Source organism: Lampetra planeri, chromosome 4 (assembly GCF_965212315.1).
Source record: "Lampetra planeri chromosome 4, kcLamPlan1.2.h2, whole genome shotgun sequence".
Lineage (NCBI taxonomy): Eukaryota > Metazoa > Chordata > Hyperoartia > Petromyzontiformes > Petromyzontidae > Lampetra > Lampetra planeri.
Genome location: NC_136110.1, coordinates 20,054,361 through 20,066,552, shown reverse-complemented (window position 1 = coordinate 20,066,552; position 12,192 = coordinate 20,054,361). Strand labels below are relative to the sequence as shown.

Here is a 12,192-nt window from a genome sequence, read left to right as displayed (position 1 = left end):
TAATTTATCTACCCGTGCCATGCTCTTTTAGCCTCCTCTATCCAGCCAAGCAGAAGCTGCTTTGGCATGCAGTGGATGGGCATGTGGGCTCCATAATCCAGCCAACGCAGCCTTGCCTGCCTAAGGAGCTCATTTATGGGAGTGACCAGATCTGTCAACCATCGGTCAGCTCCACATTTCCCACTAAAACCTAACCGATACAAAACTCTGTCCTTAAATTTGGTTTGGTATTATCAGCAGGATAAACAATATATCCCTTACTGCTCACCAATAGAGAAAAAGAACACCTAATTTTCATGTTGAAAAAAAATATATCTGAATTTGTAATTTGCATGCCAACTTGATTTGGGCAGTTTTGCAGATAGGGAAGTATTCTGATTGCAATCTGAGGGTTCACGTGGACAGCAGATTCTGTATAAAAACCAAGACGGCCCAGAGTGAGACACGGCAGTGGAAAGGAAACACTGGTGCACAAGAAGCTCCAAGTCTTCAATCAATTCCAGTTCTTCGATCAGCCATGCTCGCCTTTCTCGTCTGCGCTGCTCTGCTGGTTGGAGGTGAGTGATTGCCATGCACACATTGTTTTAGTGGAGTGACCGCTCTAGCTTCTTCAGGAACTGGACTTCGTTATAGAAGAGGTTGCTAGTACATGGAATAAAACATGACACAAAATGGATAAGATACAACCCAAAAACATATCACAATCATTGTGTGTGTACTATAGTGTGTATGCACATGGGAGAGGTAGTGTAGCGCTTAGCGTCCTGTGCTACGAACCCGGCGACCCGAGTTCAATGACCGCTCACGACCAACACCAGTGACGATTATCAAGGTCGGTTTTGGGACTTCGCCTAGGTCGACTCAACCACAAATGAGGACCTGCTACGATGTGTAAACATCGCCACTCGGAAAACAAATGCGGCTGGGCGTGGTGCTGGCTACCCACCCCTTCGTGTGCCGCAACTGGTGCTCATTAACTGCACTTGCCCCAACAGTTCGTTAAGGCTATACGGGAGATCTTTGTTTTTGTTTCGCGTGTCCTTTTGTTTCTCACAGCTGAGGTGTCTGCTCAGAGCTGTGGGATTGCAGCGTATTCCCAGATCCGCGTGGTGAACGGTGTGGAGGCTCGCGCTAACTCCTGGCCTTGGCAGGTAACGGCAGAGGCTGAATAACATCCATCACAGCCACAAGCTGCATTGTCAGTCGATCACAGTGCAGCAGCATCCATTGTTCTAAATGCCACGTGGTGGACATCATCCAGCAGTGCACTGACAAAACGGCTGCATGTGTGCAACATGAAATGTTCAGATCTTCCACTCTTCTCAAGGACATTGAATCAGTGACTTTAATGGGATAGTGGAAGCGCAATGGTTTATGCACCGTACGACGAACCATGCTACATGGTTTACATTCCCAGCGACTGCTAATATTAGTAGGGAGTGAAATCCATACCAGTCCCAGATTCCACCCCTTCACAACCAGCTGTGACTAGCATTGTGAGGCCTGGTCAAATGGACAGTGGATTGACGAAAGGGCTGAGTTAGTACTGTATTGCAAGATATAGAAATTTGACAAAAAAACCGTAACAACCACCACTTTTCTGCGGGTGCATTGTAGGCGCTCGTGCAGAGGTACTCTGGAGGAAGATGGGTCAACTACTGTGGAGGAACCCTCATTGATAGTCAATGGGTGCTCACCTCTGCGAGCTGCTAAACGTGAGTAACGGCACCAGTGGCGTCGCTCTCGTGTGTGCAGGCAGTGCAACTGCACCGGGTTCCAGGTGTTGTAGAGTATTTTCCTGTACCACATTGCGGCCACCAAAGTTGGAGCAGTGTATCTTGGAAGCAAGGAGGCGGCCTCTATCAATGACATTTACACGATGCCGCAATGTGGCAGTGAAAATGCCATGCTGTAACGCGCACCATTTCTGTTTACTAATTCCTCACTGCAATGTTTTACAGGTGTAAGTGATTACGACCGCCCGTCGCTCTGTTATCTCCCCACATTCACCACAACGTGCAGGAGTGGCTACAGCTACAGGGTGATGCTTGGAAAGCACAGTGTGTCCACAACCGAGTCGGGGCAAGTCACACCTGCATTGAGCCTGATCGCCTGGCATAGCTACTGGAATCCCAGCATCCCGACCAATGGGTGAGACTGCACACGGGCGCACTGTTTCCGTGACACCGTGACATTTTGAGTTGCAATAGACAGATACATATATACAAACATGTACAAATACATTCTACAAAGACGCAAAGAGACAGACATTTATTTTCCCTCTCGAAGCACGTCATTGACACTGCCTTTCAGTAAAACAAAGTATAATTGGAATGTCAGGCAATGATGAATTATTCTTCAGAAGTAACATTTAGTGTTATACGGCAGTGTTAATGACAAGGCGATGAGATGTTTTGATTTGTGCTTACGCACTGTTTCCAGCCCATGCCCATTCTGTGTATGAAAAGATACAGACAGATGAGACACAATGCAATTGCTTCATCTCATACAATGCTTACGATAATACAATGACTAAAATGTACAGTAGAACTCATGTATTTGACCCTATTACTCATGGCTCCATTATCTGCAGAAGCTGTATTGTCCACAATTCGTCTTATTACCCGTGGTCCTATTCTTCCCATTATTCATGAATCTGTCCCCACAAATAAGTGCAGAGTCAAATCATGGATAACCCCACGATATGTATCCCCCACATCACCCGGGTTAAGGGGAGTTCTCCTGTGCACAGCGTTGAATCCCCATTGCTTGTTGTATGTTCGGTGTTGAGCGTCACATCACGACTGACCCTGTCTCGATCCCCCACAGGTACGACATCGCCATGTTCAAGATTGCGTCGCCCGTGGCTCTTTCCAGCACGGTGCGCCCGGCCTGCCTGCCCAGCGCCAACCAGATCCTGCCCAACAATTACCCGTGCTACGTCACGGGCTGGGGATCCCTGTCCAGTAAGTAACGTTCACTCACTGTCAATGAAACACAGAAGGAGATAGAGTTATGGGGAGTGCTTTAAATCCAATGTGTGAATTGCCCCTGCAGTTTGACTCGGTCCTTAATCTTTCTAGGGTTGACACAATGAACACAACTCTGCATAGAGTCAATAGTGGGCAGTAGTCTGTCAGTAGGGTGGCGGTGTTGCTATGTGGCTTTTCCCTTTTGAGCATGGAGAGAGGGACGGTTCGATAGGGGAGTGCCTGTTAACGCCACCAAACTCCGATGCTTTCACCAACGCTCTCCATCTCCACGTTGTCTGTGCGCGTGAGCAGCCAGCGGCCCCTTCCCCAGCGAGCTGCAGCAGGCCAGCCTGCTCGTGGTGGACTACGCGACGTGCAGCCAGGCCAGCTGGTGGGGGAGCAGCCTGAAGAGCAGCGTGATCTGCGCGGGGGGCAGCACCCGCTCTGCGTGCTATGTGCGTACGGAGCGCAACGCGAGCCATTTTGTAAAATTTCCCATTGGAATTTTTGAGGAAGTCCATAACGGTAGTTTTCTATACTTGCATTTTTCAAATATTTACTATGCACCCTCCGCATCAACATTCAATAACCCAGTTATTTGGCGATGCTGTGTTGGTAGTGGTACACACGTATACATGACGAAAAGCTCCACACATTCGTCAATAACTCTACTTATATATCTCATTATTGACAATTTAGTTGCAGTTTTTTTTGTATAACTAACAGTAAATTCAGATTTTACGGGTTTATTCACGTACATTAAGAGAGTTTCTCAAAATAAAATCCAGATATTTAGACGATGACATGAATAAAAGATGGTAGATAAACGAATACTGTAGCCAACATGGCGTTAGTTGACTGTAGCTCGTCACGTTGGCCCTCCCAGATCGTGCCACGTGTATGGAAAAACCAAAGGCAGCATAGTAGAGTTGGGGACAGAAGGAATCAGGCCTTGGCATTCTGCGATACCTCTCTGTTACTTAGCACCATGGCTCTGAAGCACACTTGACGAGTGTTGGCTCACACAGACACCTGTTACTACAGGAACTCAAAACTTTCGGACAGGAGCTCGATGCCCACACTCTTACAAAGCCTAACGCATGCTAGCAAAGACACACAAGTTTGGAGAGGCATGGTGGCATTTGCTATCACAGCCACCCACTCCCATAATCCAATTCTTCTTGATCCAATGTTAATGTGAGGCATTGCTGTACTCTGCTATGCACCACAGGGTGATGGAGGTGGCCCACTGAACTGCCAGCGGTCGGACAATGCCTGGGTGGTGCAGGGAATCACCAGCTACGTCTCATCTCTGGGCTGCAACACGATTCGCAAGCCCACCGTGTTCACCCGTGTGTCAGCCTACAACACCTGGATCAGCAACGTGAGTGTTTAGGCTGCCACTGTCCAAGTTATTAACATCATAAGGCTGTCACTTTTAACATGTAATACTGTTGAAATATCATTGCTATTAACAATATGCAGTAGAGTTCCAATTATTTTGCGGTGATGTGGAGAGTACATACTGCTAATGTATAAACAATTAGAACATTTTAGGGGACATGCATATGTGATCAACAACTGCATCCACGTGGAGCAAATCTGCTATGTGGGTCTTTTTAAAAATATTATTCAATAGCTGAGACTTATTAGACAAGTCTATAAATGCAACATACCTTACAACTCAAAAGATTGTGTCATCACAGAGAGCAGATAATCGAAGTTCTACTCTAAATATTAGGGTCAAAAACAATGGCCAAAATAATGTAACTGTCAATGCAATAATTGCTATAACTTTTGTAAATGTCAATATAATTGTCAATGCTGTCAATATCAATGTTACCAAGACAGGCATTGAAAGTGGGCTCCAGTTGTTTGCAATCAAAAGGAAAATTGTACACCAGAAGTTGGTGCAAGATCATCGTAAAACTTGGGGATCTAGGTGTTAACTGCAATAGGAGAAGCGATGGCAAGGTGTGATGATGACAACTTTATCTTGATCGATCACAATGCACAGGTGGGATTGGCATGAGGAATCAGGCTGGTATTGGCCAGGTATGATTGTTATCATATTTGTTTATCTGTAGGTACTGACGTTTAAACACCACACATTCTCTGTTTCTCCCGCAGGTCATGAGCGTGTACCGTGAAGCTCCAAAGCTCGCCAATGGAGAGCAGCGTGTCAACAGCGGAGCCAATGCCACAATTGCTGCATTCAGTCAACCACAGGAGTAAAGCTATATGCTCTTTACATCAATGCTACCACTAACCCTAGAATTACAGTTTCTTGCTACGGGTATTTAGTTTTAATATGGGACTGGTCATGTGAGGATAGGATGGGTGGTTCAATGCAGTGAGTTTGTGTGGTCACATTGCTATACATGTCATCATCTATGATAGTAAATGCTGCTCATGTGACCACTGTCAAGAAGACTGACTCCATTTTGCATGATTATCGGATGTTAAGTAGTTATCTTTATATTTGGTGACAAAATAAAGTGGCAATAAAACCAGCATGCATACTGGATCATAAAGTGCCATTTATATCACTTGAGAAGTTATTGATTAAATCTGAAATATTAGGATGAGGCCGAGGTAGCATGAGTAAAATTTCTTCCATTGTCATAGTTTAGTAGGGAATGGAACATCATGTGTTATTGTGGGACGACAGCTGATTCAATTTTGGCTTGGTGTAAATGCAAATTGGAGTACAAATAAAATATCTGGTTTGTTGAATTGACTGGTGGAAGTTATACCACATTAACCATACACGTAAATAAAGGATTCTCAGATTATTCTTTTGGCGTTCATCTGCATTGCTATGATACGTAAGGATGTCACTAAAATACAGAATCACACTTGAGTAATCTAGAAATAATACGCTTTTTCACGTGTGTGCCTGTCTTTAATGCATCGGGATGACATCACGCGAGTTTTGGATGAGGTGAAGGGGTTGATGGCATCAGAGATGCAGGGGTGTTGAGAGGCATATTAATGACACACCAGTATGGGGTGATGTTGTAAGGAGGAAGGGTGATGATGTCACGAGATGTCGAGGGACCAAATGGAGATCATGACATCACGAGACCTTGGGTTGGTTAGATTTTGTAGAGGGATCATAACGTCATGTGATACTAGTGAAGTTTAGGATAAGTGTAATAACTCGGCCAATTTGAACTGTAGAGGTTTCTTAGTTATTATTTAGGGCGCTTCACGCAGGTAACTTGGACAGGGATAACGCACAGATCACTTGGGCCAGGGATAAAGCACAGCTAACTTGGACCAGGGATGGCACGCAAGTCGCGATGACGTGAAGACAGCGACGACGCAAAGATAGCGACGCGAAGACAGCAATGGCGTGAAGACAGCAACAGCGTGAAGACAGCAATGGCGTGAAGGCAGTCGACCCACTCCCACGGCAGCCACGAACCTTGCGTCTCGACTCCTTTTATTCCCGGCATGGCGCTCACTCCGCCCCCGGCCACGACCCCTTTCTCGAACCCTCTAGCCCATTCCCAAACTTCCCAGATGGTTCCCCTTCCGTGATTACCCCTCGTGACCACAGGGCCACATACAGTTCCTGAAACCGCACTGTCTCTACCCCCACACTGTCTCTACCTCACCCCACCCCCCCCTTTTTGAAACAAATCAGCCATCTCGGCTCATAATGACAGTGTACCGCGTGAGGGCCAAAGAACCGCATCGGTAATAAAAACTTTTATCCGACCTCTGACGAACGTTAAGGCAGACGAACTGCATAAATAAACAACCCGACAACCGACGAACAGCGCAGCCGAACTGCATAAAATAACATGACACCCAACGCTTTTTAGGGCAGAAAAACCCCGCATGTAAAAAAAAACAACCCGCCATGACCATGGGAGATCCGCTTAGCGGAATCGTAAACACTTTGACTGGGTCCTTGACGCCAGTCCATCGCTTTGGGCGTATTTCTGTGCCTCTCCAGGCAATGGGGGCTTGCACAAAAGTCTTAAAGAGGTAGGCTCATCCCTAGACTCTTCTGAGGAATTTGACTGGGCTCCAGCTAGCGGTTCATCACACGTGGCGGCTTCCCTGGGCTTCAGGGACTTGGAAACTGTGGTCGGAACAACGCATTTTCCTGAGGCACAATGTCCTTGGCCGATTTCCCCGGCTCGTTGAACACACCAGACATTGGCCGCACAGGGCTTGGAGGTGAGCTGTCAACAGATGACTGAACATATGGTTTCAGGCGCGACGGGTGAACGACCCAATGGCGTCATCCCGCCTGAATTCTCACACACTGAAGCCTCCTGACTTCCTCCACCTCGACGGGACCTTGCCATGGCTGATGTAACTTGGGGGGCGTACCCAGCAGCACCTGAGGGCAGTATAACCAGGCCCTGTCCCCGATTGCCCACGGAAGCACGTGCTCACGCCATTAAAAGCTTGCATCTTGGCAGTGTTTTCTCTGGCCACTTCGCAAGCTTCAGAGACACGACGCAGAATGACCTGTAGGGGAACGGGCATGGCTGCTCTCTACCTAATCCGGCCCGATACCCAATTGTGCATCAATGGGAGGTTCATTATCCCACCTGTACATGATAAAACACGAGGAGAATCCCGTAGAAGCATGTGAGTCCATCCTGTATGGGGCCAAGACTCCTGAAACGTGTGTAGTAGGTTCAAAGAGACTTGGACGACGTAGTCGGAAGCACATTTATTTCTTAAACGTTACATTCTATGCAGGCCAAGGTATACAACACTCGAAGGGGTATCGGCCCCTTCACCTGCCTAACAGGGAGATCCCACGATCTCCATCCTGGCTAGCCTACTCCCAGGTCCTCCACTACAGAGCTAGGGGAGGCTAGCTGATCCAGCTCTGGCAAAGCTGGGATCACGGCACCCTGAGTCCCCAGACCGGCTCGTACAAGAGCATCAGCTCTGGGCTCTCGGGGCCACGCCACTGGCTTGCCCTGGTCGGTCCTTAGAAGGACAGCGATCCAGGGGAGTCCCAGGGCCTATTTAGCTGGTCTTCCTTCTTCACTGGTTTAAGCTAAACACTCAACCCCGAGCCCACCGGCTCACCCCCTTATATAGCAACTCCCCCCTCGAGGGGTGGGGCCGTGGGGGATCACAGCGCCGTTTCAGCCCCCCAGGCTAAACGATGCGGACATGGATGTAAGCATCCTTCCGCGTGCGGGCATAACCACCCCTGGTGTGTTTGTTCGCCCTCCCGTAACACCTCTACATCACCCCCCCCCCCCCCCCCCGTACACCCCGCAGCCGTCCCGGCTACAACAAAATTCACAATAAAGATGCATCCCCCCTAAACCCGTGTGTGCCTCGCGTAAACAACAAGAACAACAACAGTAACAACAACACTACCGAGAGAGAAAAAAATAACCCGACATACCGCCCCCAATAAATACCCCATCCCGTAAGAAACCAACATATATACAATTTCAAGGACCCCCCACCCCGCGACCCCAGCAAGGGCTGCACGAGCGGCCGACCTCACATAAGTCTGCGCGTTTTGGCGCGCGTTCTTGCAGCGGGACCGTCACAAGGGTCAGCCCCGGCCGGCCCAGCGGTGGGTGTCAATAGTTCGGGTGCGAGAGTGTCTGGCTTCGCTGACGAGTGACCCCTGACCCGCCCGGGAGGGGTTGGCGGTCGCGAGCACGTCAATCCTGGTGCACCTGGAGGTTGAACAGTCGGTGGCAAGTCAGGCGAATGCAGCGAAGTCGGACTCCGGGAGTCGGTGGACCCCTCACATGTTTGGCCATGTGTATGTGTGGTAGGAACATGGGGCGCAACGAACGGTTTCAACCGCGAGGGGTGCACGAACCACTGACGCTTCTCCCACCGGATACGTACACATTGTGGCCGCAAGACCTGCACCACTTCCACGGGCCCCCGCCACGGCCGCAATAGTTTAGACAAGGTCGCCAGCGGAACTTGGGGACAGTGCAACCACGCCTTGTCACCCGGTTTCCACTGGAGTACATGTACCCAGCCCAGCTTGAGCCTTTCATTCGCCCTCTGGCGGAGGTCTGAATTTTGGATGGCCGCCTCCCGTGCCTCTGTAAATTTAGAGATGTTGAATTTGACATGGTCGGCCAATTTGGATTTCGCATGCGGCGCGGAGATCCGCAGCTGAGTCGTGATAGGCGGGTTAGCCTCGCGACCGTACATTAGGAAGAAAGGCGAAAATCTGGTCGCTGCATGAGGAGCCATTCTGTAGGCTGCCAAAACCCGCGGAATATGAAGGTCCCTGTCGGTCTGGGATTCAGACACCTGTTGAGACAGCATGGATGTGATAGTCCGATGCAGACGCTCCACCATCCCATCAGTTTGCGGATGATATGGGGAGGTACGGATTTTTTTTGTACCCAGGAGCTCGCACACCTCGTGGAGAAGTTTACCCGATAAATTTTTCCCTTGGTCGGTCAGCAGCCGCTCCGGAGTACCTTTGTCGAGGACATAGCCCTGGACAAAGGCCTCCGCGATGGCTGCTGCCAACTGGTTGGCGAGGGGCCAGGCCATAGGCCATCGCGTAAAATATTCCACCCCGGTCAATAGGTATTTATTTTCCCTAGGTGTAGCGGGAATGGGCCCAAAATATCAAGCGCGACGAGTTCGTTAACCCGGGAAACCTTGATAGACTGCAATGGTGGGTTGGACCCCCTTGCTGGTGGCTTCTGTTGCGCGCACTGAGTACAAGACCCTACAAGATCATCCATGTCCCTTGCCATGCCCGGCCAAGAAAAATCCAGCTGGAGCATGGCAAGGGTTTTGTGAGTCCCCAGGTGCAGGAGTCGCTCGTGAGCAGCCCACACCACTCTACCCCTCAGTGTGGAAGGCACCACCAGCCGGTGGCGGCGGGATCTCCCGTCCCAATACATCAAGAGACCCTGGAACAACCCCCACGAGTCGACATTTTCCACCCCCCGACCAGATCCCCCGATGCGATGGCGCAACGCGAGGAGGGAGGTGTCCTCCATTTGGAGGCGCCCCCACTCCACAACAGACAATCCCAGCAAAGAATCCCTCTCTTCTTGCTCAATAGGACCCTCAATTGAAGGCGCATTAGCTGCGGCCGCAAGGACCGAATCAGAGATTATATTTGGAGGTCTGCAATGCCCCAAACCCAGGAGGCAAGCACACTCGGAGGTGGGCGGCAAACGCGACAGAGCGTCTGCGTTCGTGTGGCAAACGCTCTTACGATATGTAGTCTCGAAATCGAAATCTTGGAGAATCTCCAATCTTGGAGAATCTCAGGACAATTGTCCCGATGGCTGTTGAACCCGCAAGGCGTACTGCAGCGCCGCATGATCTGTGCAGACGGCGAAATGGCGACCGTACAGATATGGGCGATATTGCTGAATGAAGTAAACAATTGCCAATAGTTCCCGACGGGTAACACGGTACCTCTGTTCCGCCGGAGACAAAACCCGACTGCCGTATGCTACCACATGCTCTACGCCCCCAACAACCTGGGAAAGCACGCCCCCAATGCCCGTGTTGCTTGCGTCCGTATCGAGCAAGAAGGGTTTCGAAAAGTCGGGATAACTTAATGGCGGAGTCCCAACTAGGGCGTCCCGAAGGGAGCGAAAAGCAGCCTCCTCCTCCAGTCCCCAGTGAAACTTGACCCCCATTGATGTCAAGGCATGTAAGGGTTTAGCAATCGTCGTGAAATCGGCGACAAACCGTCGGTAATAAGATGCAAAACCAATGAAACTCCGGACCTCCCCCACCGCGGTGGGAGTCGGCTAGGAGCTGACACATTGCGTTTTGGCGGGATCTGTGGCAATACCTGATCGTCCGACAATGTGGCCCAAATACCGCACCGATTCGCGGAGCAAATGACATTTCTGCGGCTTGAATTTCAAATTAGCAGCCCGCATTTTGAGGAAAACAGCCCGCAAACTCTGGAGGTGTTCGTCGAATGTTTTACTAAAGACGATGATATCGTCCTAGTAAATCAAACAAAAATCTCATTGCAACCCAGCCAGGACCAATTCCATTAATCGCTGGAAAGTTGCCGGCACTGAGTGGAGCCCCATCGGCAAGCGGTTAAATTTGAATAGGCCGTGCGGCATACGGAAAGCTGTTTTAGGTTTAGATTCATCATCCAGAGGGAGCTGCCAGAACCCTGACAGTAAATCCAATGTGGAGAAGAACCGCGCCCCGCCAGGGCGTCAAGCGATTAATCCATCCGAGGTAGCGGATATGCGTCGGCTACGGAAATCTTATTTAGCCGACGAAAATCAACACAAAACCGCAAGGAGCCGTCGTGTTTTTTAACTAACACGATGGGTGCACCCCAAGGGCTGGTAGAAGGGGATATAATATCCGCAGCTAGCATGTCATCTACGGACGATTTGACATGATCCTTTTCAGCGGGACTCAACCGAAAAGGATTTTGGCGGATTGGCACGCTGTCACCCGTGTCAATATGGTGTCGCAGCAGTTTAGTACAGCCAATATCAAATTTGTGTCGACTAAAGACGTCAAAAAATTGCGCAGAAGGGTTCATAGCTTATCACGCTGTGAGTCGGACAGGTCCGATGATCCCGCACAAAGCGCATCCAGCCACCCCTCATCATGGTCCGAATTCGGTTTCGACGGAGGAGCGGTGCTCATATGTCCAACGACCGGTTCCTCACAGGGTACTGGCGTTGCGTGTGCAAGCACGGTCCCTTGAGGAACCACAGCTGTTCGGAACCCAACATTGAGGACCGCGATGAAGGGGTCCCGGTCCCCTTTCACAATGGTCTGGGCCGCTATAAAATCAGGTCCGTTGACCCCGGCCCTAGACGGTCCCAACAGAACACCCCGATCCCCAATCCCCTTAGCGAATGGTCGACGCAGCCTAAGAGGCACGAGCATCTGAGCACCCGGCGGTACGCGTACCGTCCTCGTAACAAGAGCTTGTACCGTCGCAAATGCCATACGGACAGTAGCGGGGGAGGACAATAACATCATACGTCGGCCCGACGGGAGTTCGATGCAACCTTGGTCGATCAAGATTCGAATCGGCATTTTGGCCAAGAAGTCCGTCCCCAACAGGCACGGAACTGCCAAGGAGGAGGAGACCAATACCGGCCCGGATAATTTGATGTCCCCAATACAAATTTGCGTGCGGATCTGTCCGATAATGCCCAGCGAGCCACCGTTGGCAGCATAGCACGGAACATCAACAGGAAGCAAAGGACGGCTTTGAACAGGGAGAATGTTA

At 50.1% G+C, this 12,192-nt stretch overlaps 1 protein-coding gene across 1 annotated transcript; it reads left to right on the top strand.

The window, feature by feature from the left end:
* Nucleotides 1–456: 456 nt before the first annotated feature.
* LOC144717788 (chymotrypsin-like elastase family member 2A) lies at nucleotides 457–5,769 on the top strand. Its single transcript, XM_078593440.1, has 8 exons — nucleotides 457–557; nucleotides 1,057–1,151; nucleotides 1,618–1,715; nucleotides 2,023–2,151; nucleotides 2,830–2,966; nucleotides 3,285–3,427; nucleotides 4,204–4,356; nucleotides 5,103–5,769. The coding sequence occupies exons 4-8, from the start codon at nucleotides 2,045–2,047 to the stop codon at nucleotides 5,205–5,207; spliced, it is 645 nt and encodes a 214-aa protein (XP_078449566.1). The 5' UTR covers nucleotides 457–557; nucleotides 1,057–1,151; nucleotides 1,618–1,715; nucleotides 2,023–2,044; the 3' UTR covers nucleotides 5,208–5,769.
* Nucleotides 5,770–12,192: the final 6,423 nt, after the last annotated feature.